This window comes from Lissotriton vulgaris, unplaced genomic scaffold, assembly GCF_964263255.1.
Source record: "Lissotriton vulgaris unplaced genomic scaffold, aLisVul1.2 SCAFFOLD_340, whole genome shotgun sequence".
In the NCBI taxonomy this organism is placed as follows: domain Eukaryota; kingdom Metazoa; phylum Chordata; class Amphibia; order Caudata; family Salamandridae; genus Lissotriton; species Lissotriton vulgaris.
Genome location: NW_028249633.1, coordinates 1336004 through 1351495, shown reverse-complemented (window position 1 = coordinate 1351495; position 15492 = coordinate 1336004). Strand labels below are relative to the sequence as shown.

Sequence of the window (15492 nt, the reverse complement as noted above, 5' to 3'; positions counted from 1 at the left end):
TTAGTGAAACTCTTTATGTCAAGGGAGGTAGAGGAAGGGAGGGAGACAGAGACAGAGGGAGAGGGAGGGAGACCGAGAAATGGAGAAAGGGAGACAGACAGCGGGCGGAGGTCGACAGATGGAGGGAGGCGGGGGAGGGAAGCAGAAGTGAGGGAGTGAGGGAGGCGGGGGAGGGATGCAGAAGTGAGGGAGTGGGTAAAGGGGAGTGAGGGAGTGAGGGAAGGGGAGTGAGTGAGGGAGTAAGGAAAGGGGAGAGAGGGAGGGAGGGAGGCAGAGGGAGGGAGGCGGAAGTGAGGGATGGGGAGCGAGGGAAAGGGATTGAGGGAGGTAGGGTAGGGGAGAGAGGGAGAGAGGGAAGGGGAGAGAGGGAAGGGGAGAGAGGGAAGGGAGAGAGGGAAGGGGAGAGAGGGAGGGAGAGAGAGAAGGGGAAGGGGTGTGAGAGGGAGAGGGAAGGAGAGAGAGGGGAGGAGAGAGGGAAGGAGAGAGAGGGAAGGAGAGAGAGGGACGGAGAGAGAGGGAAGGAGAGAGAGGGAAGGAGAGAGAGGGAAGGAGAGAGAGGGACGGAGAGAGAGGGAAGGAGAGAGAGGGAAGGAGAGAGAGGGAATGAGAGAGAGGGAAGGAGAGAGAGGGAAGGAGAGAGAGGGAAAGAGAGAGAGACAGTCAGAGTGAGGGAGAGACAGTCAGAGTGAGGGAGAGACAGTCAGAGTGAGGGAGAGACAGTCAGAGTGAGAGACAGTCAGAGTGAGGGAGAGAGAGTCAGAGTGGGTGAGACAGAGAGACAGTCAGAGTGAGGGAGAGACAGTCAGAGTGAGGGAGAGACAGTCAGAGTGAGGGAGAGACAGTCAGAGTGGGTGAGACAGAGACAGTCAGAGTGGGTGAGACAGAGAGTCAGAGTGAGGGAGAGAGAGTCAGAGTGGGTGAGACAGAGGGAGACAGGGAGACAGGGAGACAGAGAGACAGAGTGAGGGAGAGACAGTCAGAGTGAGGGAGAGAGAGTCAGAGTGGGGGAGACAGGGAGACAGGGATGGAGGGAGGGAGACAGAGAGAGAGAGAGAGAGAGATATAGAGGGAGTGTGACCGAGATAGAGGGATGGAGGGAGGAAGACACAGAGAGAGAGAGAGAGAGAGAAACAGATAGAGAGAGAAAAATGTGTGTATGCCGGATCTGGTGGCTCAGTGGACGAAGGCGTCCGCTGCAGGGACCTGTGTTCAACCTCATGGCCACAGTTTTTTTGTTGTTGCTCTAGCCCCGCCCCCTCCCCCTCAGACCCCGCCCCCACCGGTGCGGCCCTCGGACCCAAACCACAATGTAAATTTGGCCCCCGAGAGAAAGTTTATGAGTACCCATGCCATAGAGCATGACTCGCAGTAAATGTTCATGCTTTATGTGTTCCTGCATTCTTTCATAATAAGCCACAAACGTTGCAGTTCATAATAATTTTTTTCCCTCAACTATGCCACTATTTTACTATTATTGGAAAACAACATTTTGGGCAAAGATTAACTTTAATGGTTTGTTTACATGTCAAGGACTAGTAATGTGCATTTTGGATTGCTGACATTAGTGCTTAAGAGGGAACTGGGAATCATATGGACTGTACTTCATAGAGGTAACATGAAATAACTTAGAGGCTTGCATTTAAATATATTTTTTTATACCGTCACTTATGTTGTACTATATTTGTCCCAGGACAATGTACTGCATAGCTAAACACTTATAAGCCCAAAAGGTGAGACCTATTGGCTATGCCAAAGCTTGTTATAAAACCTGTGTGGTGTCTATCTGTAGTGTTGTCACTTGATTACTGTATGTGTTCACACATGCTAAACACACTGCCTCTGAGATAAGCCTGTCTGCTCGTGCCAAGCTACCAAGAGGGTGAGAAGGGGTTATCCAGACATGTAATCCCCTTTCCCTGACTTAGAAGCAAGGTTCCCTATTTGGTCAAAAGTGTGTACCATTGCCAACGGGAGACCCCCAGTTCTAACACTACTGATATCTAGTGCTAAAGTTGTTGTACTGACTCCCTAAAACTTAGTAAAATTGGCTTACACCCAACGGGCACATTTCATTTACTTGTAGGAACCTTGTAAAGTGGTACTACATGTACCCAGGGCCTTTATATGGAATGCTACTAGTGGGCCTCCAGCACTAATTGTGCCACCTACTTAAGCAAACTTTTCAAACATCTCAGGCCTGCCATTGCAGCCTGTGTGTGCAGCTTAAACTGTCATTGGGACCTGGGAAAATAAACCTTTTGCCAGGCCCAAACCTCTCTTTTTAATACATATAATCTACCTCTAGTGTATGCCCTAAACAGTCCATAGGGCAGCTCGCAGTCTACTTAAAAAGTAGAGCATGCACTTTTAAGTTTTGTAGTAAAAAACCCTTCTTTTTTCAGTACTGCAAGGTGTGCCTCTCTCGTCGTATAACATTGGGTTACCCTATTACATTTATTAAGAAGGTTGAGTTTCATGTATAAAGAACTGTAATTTAAAACCTTCTTTAAAGGTAAAGTCAGATTTTAAGTCACAATTCTGAAAATGACACTTTTAGAATGTTGGCATGATCTTGTCCCAATCACTTGGTGCGTGAAACCTGTATCCTGGGTCACATGACAAAGTGTAGCTGGCATGGGCAGCTGGCAGTTAGTCTTTGTGTATTCCACCTAGACAGTGAGACATGGGGAATAGGTGTTGGCAGGACGAGTAATCTCTGTCAGGATGAGATGGAGGAGCTGACACCTACCACACTTGCGCATCACAAAAACTGTGCCTTTGCACGCTCACAAAGGGTTTCACACTAGTTCTTTATGCCCTAGACAATCTGGGGCCAAGCACAGGCCGTAAGGAAACTTCAAACACCTCTGGTGATGGAAACCACTAGAAACATTGCCTACTTCAGAGTTGGTACCAAGAATAAATATTTGACCCTCAGACACAAATTTTGACTAAACTCCTCTACCTGTGGATGCTACTGAAGAAGGACGCCTGGCTGCGCTGCATATTGAGGCCCACCCTTATTGCTGAGAATAAAGACAAGATCTGCTCCCTTCATCCCAGGCAGACGTGACCTGTTAGAGCTGCAGCTACCTAACCAGCTCCAGAGGAATCCCTGCAAATTCCTAGCTGAACCTGCTGCACTGGACCTACCTAAGGCCTGCTCTGCTGTAGCATCCAAAGAGTTGCCTCCTAGGTTCTGTACCCTTGGTGTGGCATTAGTTAATTTCCAACCTGAAGAAAAGGCGAAATCCTGAAGTTGTGGGCTCTTCGTGACCACAAATGGATCTGTTTGTGTCAAGAACTTGACACAGAGTTCATTGGAGCATGCTTTTAGACCAACCTGGGGATTGCCAGTTTGCCTCAGGAGAGAGCCCAGAATTTGTAGTCAGGGCAGAGCATACAGTCACAAAATCTTATTTAAACAAACAGTTCTGTACGGGGGACCCACAGTCTGGCAGATCTGATATTCCAGATTGGGTGCTGGACGAAGAACTTCCTCCCACAACTTGTGTCTGGCTCCTCATATTTTTGAACAATTATGCTGAAGGTTTAGTACTCCTCAGCTAGACATGTTCCTTTATTTCTGTCCCGTTTTCAGAAACCAGGGTGTTGAAGGATAGATGTGTTGTTGTGTCCATGGACTCCGGTTCTGTTGTACGCCTTTGCTTCTTTTGCCTGATCTTCATGCTGCTCATCAGATTAAGGAGTGGGGACGCGTCCCTTGTCCTAGTAGCCCCTTGGTGGCCAAAGAAAGGGTGGTTCCCCTTGTTAAGACTATTGGCAAGTGCTCGGGAGTGGGTTATCCCGATGGATCCGAGTCCCCTTCATTCACCCCTTCTGCCACTGGACACCTAAAAGAGAATGTGTCTGATGGTATGGCTGGTGAGGGGTGGGGTTCGAGGAGCTTGGGGCTCTCGAGTCCTGTGGTTCTCTCAGTTCAGCAGTCTAGGGAGCTATCCACTAGAAAATCATATGATCATCATTGGTCTTCCTTCTCTAGTGGTGTGATGAAAGATCTTTAAACCCCACAGACTGTGAATTTGATGGGTCCTTCATTTCTTGCAGGATCATTTTGACGAAGGTTTAGTGGTTGCTACTGTTAAAGTTCAGTGGGCGGCTATAAGGGCAATCAGAGCTTCTTGCGATGTTTCTGTAATGGATTATATAGGTGCAAGATTGTTGAAAGGGTTTCCAATAATGAATCCAAATATTAGGGTCACTTCTCCTCCCTGAAATCTTCTATTAGTCCTTAGTACACTACAACTTCCTCCATTAGAGCCACTGAAAGAGGTAGATTTGAAGCATTTGTCTTTGAAAGTATATTTTTTGGTGGCTACCACATTGGCTCGTAGACTTAGGAATCTGGGTTCATTGTCCATCAGACCCCCCTCATTTGAGAATATTTTCTGACAGATCAATTTTTAATAAAGTTCTGACTCCCTTTCATCAGGATCAGGAGATCATTTTATATTTTTTTCAAGGACCTCTGAGTGCCAAGAAAGAAGCCTTACATACTCTGGATGTGTTAAGAGCTGTGAAAATGTACTTGTCTAGATCTCAAGGCTATAGACCATGTCATAACTTGTTTGTGAACTTTGATGCTTTGCCTCATGAACAAAAGACATCTACTGAGACTTTGGGAATATGTATAAAGTCTCTCTTTTCTATGACTTAAGTTGCTAATGGAATACAGGGCAGACCCACTGCATCCTGTGTGGCTGCATTCTGGGCTGAGGTGGGTGGGGCTTCTGTTTGGGTTATAAGCTGCGACCTGGGCTGTAGATCTACTTGCATTTCTCATTAGCGGCTGGATGTGCTGAATACTGAATCTATGAATTTGGTCCTAGGTTGCTATTCGTTAAAGGATTGCATCTCCTAAATTTGCATTTCATTTTTTCATGTTTGCATCAATTGAGACTACTTGCTAGTTATCAGGAAATCAGGTTGTTCTGATTTCTCTGGTATATCCTAAATTAGTAAGTAGTGGTACAAGAAAAGAGGGGTTGAGGAGGTAATGATTCAGTTACTTACCTGAAATCTTAATTACTCCAAATACCCTTCTTCTTGTATCAATACTTTAGGCCCCACCCTCCTATTCTCCTTCACCAGCGGAATACCTTTCCATAGAGTTGGAAAGCAAAGGAAGTGTTGTGGGATCTGTCTCTTGTTATTGTCACTGTAGTTGGAGGGGCATGAAGAGAGGGAAGAGTGTTTTACTTGATGTCCTTGTGATTGGATTCAGCTAGGTCACATGATGCCAAAGGAGGTTAAAACACCTCAAATAGTAAGCAGTGGGAGGAGAAGAAGGGCTTTTGGAGTAATGAAGATTGCCGGTAAGTAATTGAAACCATCGTACCAGCATACACCTACAACCAAGCAGAACTTCCTTGACAGAATACTTGGTTAGCAAAATATCCGTTACGTTCTATTTCATTGCATTCAAACAAAACTTTTCTAATGTCAAAATAAAATAGTACCATATATCTTAAGGTATGTGTGTGGGGAATTTTGTTTCTTCTTACTTGTTGGCACTGCAATTTTCCTCAGGAATATCTGCCACCCTCAACCCTTCATTGAGGGTAGCAGAAGGCAAGAGCCTAACGGCAGTCCCTTGACGAAACTGTGACTAAAGGGAGGTGTTACCATTACCATTCCGGTTTTGAAGCGAACAGATGAAACTTGGATATTCCTAAGGAAAATCGCAGTGCAAACGAGTAAGGAGAAACAGTAATCCCCACACACATACCTGAAGATGTAAGGTACTGTATGTAGGGGAGGGCAAAGATAGCCTAAACAAGAGGGATCCTAATCCTGAGGAAGGTCTGCCAACCCCTTGGGGCTTAGAGAAGGCCAAAACATGTAGAAATAACACGTTTTTAGAGAGCACGGATACTAAGGATCTTGAAAGCCCCAGCTTTAACCAGTTTTAATCCTGCCAGGGGAACTTCGAAATAAAAATGAAGTGAATGATCCCCGAGGTAGTTTTAGATTTTTTCTGTGTTGAGAGGATCCTGATTCCAGCCCCCAGGGACAGAATAGTCCTTCCTATTATCCCTTCCCTTCTTTTGTGTGTGTGTATATCGAAGAAGGGAGGCTGAAGGGAAGGGTGGTGCCTCTCATCCTCCCCCTGTGTGTGTTGATGTTTATTGGGTCCCATCTGAATATTCCGTGGGCCATGCAAGATGTCTGGAAGCTGGAGGAAGCAACTGTGTTGACTTGCCACTTCATGGTCCGTTGGCTGTTGTGGATGATTCAGAGGTTGCGAGTATGGTCGGTCGATGTGGGTCCAAGTACTGCAGGCCAGCAGCTTTGGTTCCATGTGCAGGTGTTCTTTCAAAGATCAGTACTTCAGTTTTGTCAGAGTTGAGTTGGAGACATTTGTCTATCATCCATTTTTCTACATTGGTCGTGGCGTTGCTGAGTTTGGTTTAAGTGTTGGAGGGGTCCTCAGAGAGCAAGCAGATCAGTTAAGTGTCTGCGTAGGAGATTCTGTTGAGTCTCTGGGATCTGACAATGTCAGCGAGGGGGGTCATGTAGATATTGAACAGGGTGGCGCTGAGGGATGGTTCTTGTGGTACTCCACATATGATGTCTTTGGGTGTGGAGGTGGGGGGAGGCAGTCGGATGCTCAGTGCACATCCAGTAAGGAAGGAGGCGATCCACTTGAGGGCATCTTGCTGTATGCATATGCTGTAGAGTCTGTTGATGAGTGTAATGGGAGACTGTGTTGAGCACCGCTGTGAGGTGAAGGAGGATCAGGGCCACAATATCTCCATGGTTCAGGAGTGTTTTGATATTGTCTAAGGTGGCAATCAGTGCAGACTCAGTGCTGTGGTTGGCACAGAAACCTGATTGAGAGGCATCCAGTAGGTGGATCAGTTCCAGGAATTTGGAGAGATGCTGGTTGATGGTTTGCTTGAGTACTTTGGCCGGTAGGGGAGCAAGGAGATCAGGTGATAGTTTTTGAGATTGTTGGGGTCAGTGGAGGAGTTCTTTAGGAGGGGTCTGACATCTGCGTGTTTCCATTCATCCAGGAAGGTTGCTGTAGAGATGGAGGTGTTGAGGATGCTGGTGAGTTGTGTGTTGATAGGGTTCGCTGCATGGTTGAAGAGGTGGTGGGGCTTACAGAATAGAGGCACAAGCTAATGATGGTGCTGTAATAATCCAGGGAAGCTTGTAATTTGATGAAGGTTTATTGAACAGCACAGCATCCAGTCCTAGTACAGCAGTATCCAGGTTACAACTGACAAGCAGTACAGAATGCTGTATGAGCAAAGCTCTGTTGAGAATATAGAATACATAAAGAAACACAACATGGCACATGCAGGTAAAGAGGCAGTATTACAAGTTACCAATCAACTTAAACTATTATAGAAACAGGTGCCTTCATTATTTGAACATGAAATACTTTGAAAAAACAAGAGGCATTTGGCATTTGGCAAAACAGGAGCAGTTAGTTTCATTTAACATTGCGGCTGGGAGAGCAGTTACAGGCATAGGGTCTGAAGACTGTCTAAACTACGGCCAATCTGAAATGTTTTTTTTATACAATTTACTGAATGCCATAAAAAGTTCCAGTGATCTTGTATTGGTAAGGAATGTGAACCGCTGTCTCTTGTGTCTTAAATTAATGTATTTGATAGGGAATCTAGGTGGGCCTCGACCTTGAGTAGACACAATACGGCCAGAAGGTAAAGTGTCCAGATGCCCAGAATGGGGAGCGTGTGATCACTGTGTGTACTGTTTGTGCTGTGTCCTAAATGGCTATATGTTCCTAACTTTATGTGGCATCTGACTTTATGGTGTTTTAAGAGCATGCATACCCGTCCAGCCATGTGTTCTTTACTGGGGTCAATCTCCCTAGTACATTGTGTTGTCGCTGCACCTATCTGTGGGTTTGATATGGGATTTTTGGTAAGCTCGTTTGTCCACAGACTACGTGCCACCTCACCTGTGACCTGTCAATCAGTGACCTCCAGCCTAGGTCTCAGAGCATGCTCTAACCACATATTTCTGAGTCGGGGTTGATGTGGAGTTCATAACAGGCATATTCGTTTATAAAGATACAATTTCATTTTTATACATAAATGTTTCGTTCTTTATATTACCTTTGAGTTTCTCAATATTAACATCTCTACTCAGCTGCTCCCCTTCTGAACATTCCGTAGAGCAGGAGCAGGTTCTCTGTAGAGTCTTCCACTGATTTTTGGAGCTGTGTCTGGAGTAAATCAACAGCTCTAAAACTAGATGAACTTGGAATCTTCCATTAACCTTTGCTTGAAACTGTGACCTACCTGAGTGACCTCAATAGAGAATAACGCATGGGACAAAACCAGTAAGAAAAATGATGAATGTATTTACCTTTATCAAACTGAGGAGCAGAACAGAGCACGTGTGATCATGTCTGCATTAATGTCACCCAGCACGTGTTTTACTGTTCAGGGGTCATTTCATGAGATGAGAATACATCGCTCTTTGGACCTGGCCTTTAAATTCAGTAAAAATGTGTTTAAAAAAGAGTTCATTTTTAAGACGTCATTACCAGAAAAGGTGGGCATTTCCTTGCAAACCTTTAGTGATTCATGCAATGGTAAAGCCCACTTCTGTATTTTAGGCAGAAAACCCTGGTCGGTATCCTTCTCACTAGAACCAAGAAGCCCAGGGAGCTTTGAGACCACCAGTGATGTCAGATTTTAGAGGTTCTAGGCTGACCCCCTCCCTGGGTCTCTGAGTAAGGGACAGAAGCTCTAAATCCTGGCCCAGCCCTATACTGTAGAGTCTTGTTCCCTACACTTCTGTAACCCCATGTTTTGTCTCCTCTCTTACAGTGACTTTATCCTCCAGAGTGTTTCTTCTGCTCTGTGGTGTCTGTGCGCTTTCGCTGCTGCTGGTGGTGGTTTTGGCTGCACTCACTGGTAAGTCTCCCACTCTGCCAAAGTGCATGGCTTCGGAGATTGCTCTTAAAGTCTGTGTTAGAGGTGTCTGGTGCTGTCAGAATAAAAAGCGAAGAGACAATGCCAGAGCTGTCAGGTCCTGCCACACACATGTAGTGCCAGTAACATAGGTGTTGGGTGTTGTCACACACATGTAGATACAGTGCCAGAGGTGTTGGGTGCTACCAAACACACATACACACACTTAAACCCAATGCCGGAGGTGTCCGATACTGTAACACTTGCGTGTAGAGCTAGTGCCAGGGGTGTCAAGTGAATACATGTAGAGTCCGTGCTAGAGGTGTTAGATGTTGTCACAAAGACACACATAGAGCGACTATCTGAGATGTTGGGTGCTGTCACACACACACGCAAACGTAGAGTTCGTGCCAGAGGTGCAGGTGCTGTCTCACAGACACACACACACACTTGTAGAGTCAGTACTGGAGGTGCAGGTGCTGTCTCACAGACACACACACACTTGTAGAGTGTTAGACGGACCGGGAGGGTCGGCCGAGATTACGGGGAGAGGTCTCCAGGGAGAGCCGTCTCCAACGACTGTACAGACAAGTAACTTCCCCCCCACAGACGGACACCACACAAGGATGAAGGTTAACGAGACTTTATATGCAATTCTTAGGTTACGATGGTACGATACAAGGAGGTCTGGACTCAGGGGTCCCCTCGGTTCTGATCTCTGGCTGAGGAAAAGGGTAGCGGGACAGTCTTAGTTACCAATGGATACAAAATAGCTCTCAATCCTCGAGCTCGGCGTTCTAGTTGGTCGGGCCGTGGAGGAGCCAAGCAGGTCCCGAGGTGGATGAAGGAAGGACGACGGTCCGCGGCGGAGCCTGCAGGTCCCGGTGACGATGAAGGATGAAGGTTACGACGGCTGTGGCAGCGCCAACAGGCAGGACGATGGTGCACAGGACAGAGCTACGGCAGCGCCAGTAGTCCGTCCAGGATGAGTTCTTCTTTACGTCTCTCGACTCCAAGATACAACTGCCTTCCTGTTCTGGAGCTGCCCCAGTTATAGGGCTGGTGTGCTTTGATGTCCGGACCCTCGCACTTGGAGGTCGGGAGGTCCGGGATGAGGGAGTCCAGACACCCAGCAGGGGGGTGGAGCCAGCGCCCGGGGAGGCGATGGGCGAGCGGCACTTGGTGGGGGAGAGCCATCGACACCTCCTTCTCCCATTGACTTGCCAAGTAGCCCGCTCACCTCCTGGGTGGATGGCGGTGCCGGGATGTCTGAGGCCTGGCCAGGCCCAGGGTTGAGGTCGGCCGGGGGCCAGCCGGCCACGTGGTGAAGTGTCCAAGATGGCGGCCCGGGCTGGGCGCGTGGGCCGGCAGTGGATCGGGCCCACGAGGTCGACATGCTCGAGGACAGGGGTCCCGGAGGGGACGGAGGACGTGCAAGGGTGGTGCGTGGTGCTGGTGTGACCGGGCTCGGGCCTGGTCGAGCCGGGGGAGAGCGGCCCTTCATGTGGCCTGTCCAACATGCGTCCCCCCCAGCTGAAGGCGGGGAGAGTCACCCATCCTCTTGGGGACTCTCTTCGTCGAGGCGGAAAAACCGGGACAGGCCATCCGCATTGGCGTGGTCGGACCCAGGCCGGTGTTCGACGGTGAAGTCCATACCCTGCAAGGATATGGACCAGCGTAGCAACTTAGGGTTTTCCCCCCGCATGTGCATCAGCCACTGCAGGGGTCGGTGGTCGGTCTGCACCCGAAAGTGGGTGCCGAAAAGGTAGGGCCGGAGCTTCTTGAGGGCCCATACCACAGCGAAGGCTTCCCTCTCTATGGTGCTCCAGCGTTGCTCCCGTGGTAGGAGTCTCCGGCTGATGAAGGCCACCGGTTGATCAAGGCCTTCAGTGTTCACCTGAGACAGGACTGCCCCAATGCCCTGGTCGGAGGCGTCCGTCTGGACGACGAACTCCCGGCTGTAGTCTGGGGCCTGGAGCACAGGAGCGGAACACATGGCGGCCTTCAACTGTTCGAATGCCGCTTGACACTCGGAGGTCCAGTTCACCTTCTTGGGCTGATTTTTTGACGTGAGTTCGGTGAGAGGCCCCACTATGGTACCATAGTCTTTCACGAACCTTCGGTAGTAGCCCGTGAGGCCCAGGAAGGCTCGCACCTCGGTTTGGGTGATAGGGGGCTGCCAGTTCTGGATGGCGGCAATTTTCAGCTGTAGAGGGGCCACTAGGCCGCTTCCCACCTGGTGTCCGAGGTAGGTCACAGACCCTTGTCCAATTTGGCACTTGCTGGCCTTGATCGTAAGGCCAGCTCGCTGAAGGGCTTGCAGCACTGCTCGGAGGTGGTGGAGGTGCTCGGTCCAATGGTGGCTGTACACAGCGATGTCGTCCAGGTAGGCGGCGCTGAACTCTTCAAGCCCCGCCAGGACCTGATTGACGAGCCGTTGGAAAGTCGCTGGGGCATTTTTCATACCGAAGGGCATGACCGTAAAATGATAGTGGCCATCGGGGGTGGAGAAGGCAGAACGTTCTTGTGCTCGGGGTGTGAGGCCGATCTGCCAATAACCTGCTGTCAGGTCGAAGATGCTGAGGTAGCGGGCAGCTCCCATTCGGTCGACCAGTTCATCTGCCCGGGGGATGGGATGTGCGTCCGTTCTGGTGACTTCATTCAGGCCCCGGTAGTCGACGCAGAACCGGAGTTCTGGTGTGGTTCCGGGGGCGGCTGCTTTGGGGACCAGTACGACTGGGCTGGCCCATGGACTGTCTGAGGGCTCGATGACCCCGAGCGTGAGCATCTTAGCTACTTCTGCCTGGATGCAGGCCCGTACCCGATCAGGTACGCGGTAGGCCCGGAGGCGGATAGGAGGGCTGTCTCCGGTGTCCACATCGTGCACACACCAGGAAGTGACACCTGGGGTGAGGGAGAACAGACTGGCGAACTGGGACAGGAGGGCTTGGCACTCTTGGCGTTGTTCTCTGGTGAGGGTCTCCGAGAGTCGGACCCCATCCACGGAACCGTCTTGCTCCTGGGTCCGCAAGAGGTCAGGGAGAGGCTCGGAGTCGTCTTCAACCCCATTGTCTGTGGCCATCAGTAGGCTGAGTTCTGTTCGTGCAAAGTGGGGCTTCAGTCGGTTGGTGTGGAGGACTCGGAGTGGATTCCGGGAGGACTCCATATCGATCAGATAGGTGGCAGGCCCCTTGCGCTCGATTACTTTGAAGGGTCCCGTCCATTTGTCTTGGAGAGCGCATGGCTCCGTGGGGGACATTACCCATACCTGTTGCCCCGGCTCGAATTCAATGGATGAGGCGTTCTGGTCATACCATTTCTTCATGTCCTCTTGACTGGCCTCTAGGTTGGCTTTGGCTAGGTCTCTGAACCGCCGGGACTGGTTGCGGAGGGTGAGGAGGTACCGGAAGACATCTGGAGGATTCTTGGCCGGAGGCATCTCCCAGCCTTCTTTGATCAGGCTGAGCGGCCCCCGCACTGGGTGCCCATATAGCAGTTCGAATGGGCTGAAGCCTAGGGACTTCTGTGGGACCTCCCGGTAGGCGAAGAGGAGGCACGGCAGCAGCACGTCCCACTGGCGACGGAGGGGCTCTTCCAATCCCCCGATCATCCCTTTTAGCGTGCGATTGAACCGCTCAACAAGTCCGTTTCCTTGGGGGTGATAGGGGGTCGTGAAGCGATAGGTGACCCCACACTGTTGCCAGAGGGACTTCATGTATTTAGAGATAAAGTTCGTGCCTCTGTCGCTGACGACTTCTCGGGGGAACCCCACACGGGAGAAGATCCCCATCAGGGCCCGGCCGACCACTGGGGCTGTCACGGTCCGGAGAGGAATAGCCTCAGGGTAGCGGGTGGCGTGGTCTACCAGTATCAGGATGAAGCGATGGCCTTGTCTTGTACGCGGGTCCAGGGGCCCCACAATGTCTATCCCGACCCTCTCAAATGGGGTCGTGACTACTGGAAAGGGTTGCAGGGGGGCCTTTAGTTTGCGGCCGCTCTTTCCACTAGCTTGGCACGTGGGGCAAGATCGGCAATGCTGGTGCACATCGTTTCTCATTTTGGGCCAGAAGAAGTGGGTCACTAGGCGGCTGTAACTGCCAGTGGTGCAGGTGCTGCCTCACACACACACACACACACACACACACACACACACACACACACACAACACACACACAGAGTCAGTGCCAGAGGTGTTAGGTGCTGCCCCAGCACACACACACACAGATGCAACAAATGCACGCACATACTTAGGGGCATATTTGCATAAACTGGTGGAGCGCAGTGTAGCTCTAAAATTGCTAGCACCGAGCACCATCCGTTTAAAAATGCAGGGAAGCGCCACATTCGCAAGAATGTGGCGCATCCCTGCAGTTTCCCTAGAGCGTTGGAGCTAAATCTAGCTGCCTAGTGCCTATGAAGGCACCATTGCACCTTAGTGCAATGGTGTCTGCATTGCAGGGAATGCTTGTTCATGTACAGGAAGGTGTCCCTTCTTGCACATAAACAGTCACAATTAGTGATTTGCTCTTTCTATGTGTGCTGCAGAATGTAGTACACATAGAAACAGCAAAAACGAGAAGTTAATCATTTCTCTTTGTTTCAGGAGGTTAAGACCAGGTATTCCTTGGTCCTATTTTTGGTGCTGCCTCATATTTACATCAACCTTGGAAATAGGGGGCAGCGTCAGAAGCAATGGGTGTTGCAGCGGAATGCTCACCACAACACCCATTACCCATCTCTTTCACTCCAAGTCCTGTGTGAAAAGAGGCTTTATTTTAACATGGCTTAACGCCACCTTGTAAATAAGGCGAAGGACTTATCGCCACCATAATGCCATAAAAAGTGACGTTCTGGCGGTTATAAGCCCTTGTAAATATGTGCCTTACAGTGTAAGATGTGCAGGTGCTGTCACACAGACACACATAGAGGCGGTGCCAGAGTTGCCTGATGCTGTTACACATGCATGCAGTGCCAGTGTCAGGTGCAGTGATACATGTATGTAGATCCAGTGTCAAGTGTGTTCACACATGTATTTAGAGCCAGTGTCCGGTGCTGACACACATGTATGTAGAGCCAGGGGGAGTGTACATTAGGTTTTGGGTGCCTGTGGCACATCTCACCTCTTGGTGTCCTTCAGCAGCAGCCCCTCCCTCCTCAGGTGGCAGATCTGGTCCTACTTTACCTAGTCAGCATCAAAATTGGGGTTATCTTTCAACTCCAAGACCAGTGGCACAGCAGGGCTGCATTTGCAAATATTCTTATTTCTTTCACATTTTACTCCGTATTTCCTCCACTCTTACGCTGTAAATCATTCAAATCCACATGCAAGGAAATGCAATTGCCTGGGTTTTCTCATATTTAAGTGGGCCATCCGAACCTCTTCTTCAAAAACACGTACTGAAGCGAAATTCATCTGAAGCAGTTTATTATTGCCCAATGCATTTCGGGCCTCTGGGGCCCTTCGTCAGGGGTAACTGAAATTAACAATAGGACATATTTTAAATAACTACTGTATATGTACACTCAATCTCATTGCGTTATGCTAGTGGTACAAATTACACACAGTTTCTTCAATAGCTGACATCTTAAACCTTCAGTAATGTTACCTACGATGTGTCAATCCAATTAATTCACTCAGGCAATGACTCCCCTGTGATAACCTCATCATCCTAATCTACCCCCATCCCTAACCCTCCTCATACTTCCATTATTCCGGTGCATAACCCTCCCAGCACATTGTTCACTTTTCTCATCCTTATACCTCCCTTTGCTTAACTTCCCTCGTTCCTATCCCTTCATCCTTTTCTCCACTCCTCTATACCCCACTTCCTTCCTTCTCACTGCTAATTACCAATTTATCTTGCTACTTTCTCTGCCTCCCAGTCTAGTTTACCTAGTGCCAGGTGAGGTGCACTGTATGTAGGGGACGTCCACCCCCACCGACTCCCACTCTTGCCCCAGCCCCAATCCTTTCATGCAGCTGGGGGGCCTGTCTCCAGGTGAATGTCAGGTGCAGGTCTGCCTGCCCCAGCCTCAGAAGGCCAGATCTTTATTTACCTCCATTAGTGGCTAATATTCATTGAATGTGATGAAAGTGACCCTTCCTTCCCGTGGCGCTCGTCACATCAGAGTGAGGGCACCTTCAGTGCTGACGTCACTGCAGAAGGGAGGTCTTTAGATAGGTTTATAGTCCACACCCACCAAAGCCCAGTCCAGTGAGGGCTTCATGTTGGATGAGGATCCTAAACACCTGTGTGTGGGGGGATAGTTATGTACATGTTATTATAGTCCACACCCACCAAAGCCCAGTCCAATGAGAACTCTGTGTTCGACGAGGATCCCAAACACCTGTGTGCGTGGGATATGTCTGTACATATGTTCATAGTCCACACCCACCAAAACCCAGTCCAGTGAGGGCTTAATGTTAGATGAGAATCCCAAACACCTGTGTGCAGGGGACATTTCTCTATGTGGGAAGGCAGACTGAAAGGTAATATGCAAAGCTGCGTGCTCTTTTGGACAGTGCTTTAAAGAGGATGAAAAAGATGGGGCGGGGTCTCTAAAAGGTGCGAAATCT

The 15492-nt window shown here is 49.4% G+C and overlaps 1 protein-coding gene across 1 annotated transcript in view; it reads left to right on the top strand.

Annotated features, from left to right (window-relative positions):
- The window catches only part of LOC147663516 (uncharacterized), a 310528-nt gene that overhangs the window by 148513 nt on the left and 146523 nt on the right, over positions 1 to 15492 (top strand). Inside the window, exon 2 of the mRNA XM_086950396.1 lies at positions 8832 to 8918. Coding sequence (XP_086806522.1) covers positions 8832 to 8918 — 87 coding nt within the window. The remainder of the gene's footprint in view (positions 1 to 8831; positions 8919 to 15492) is intronic.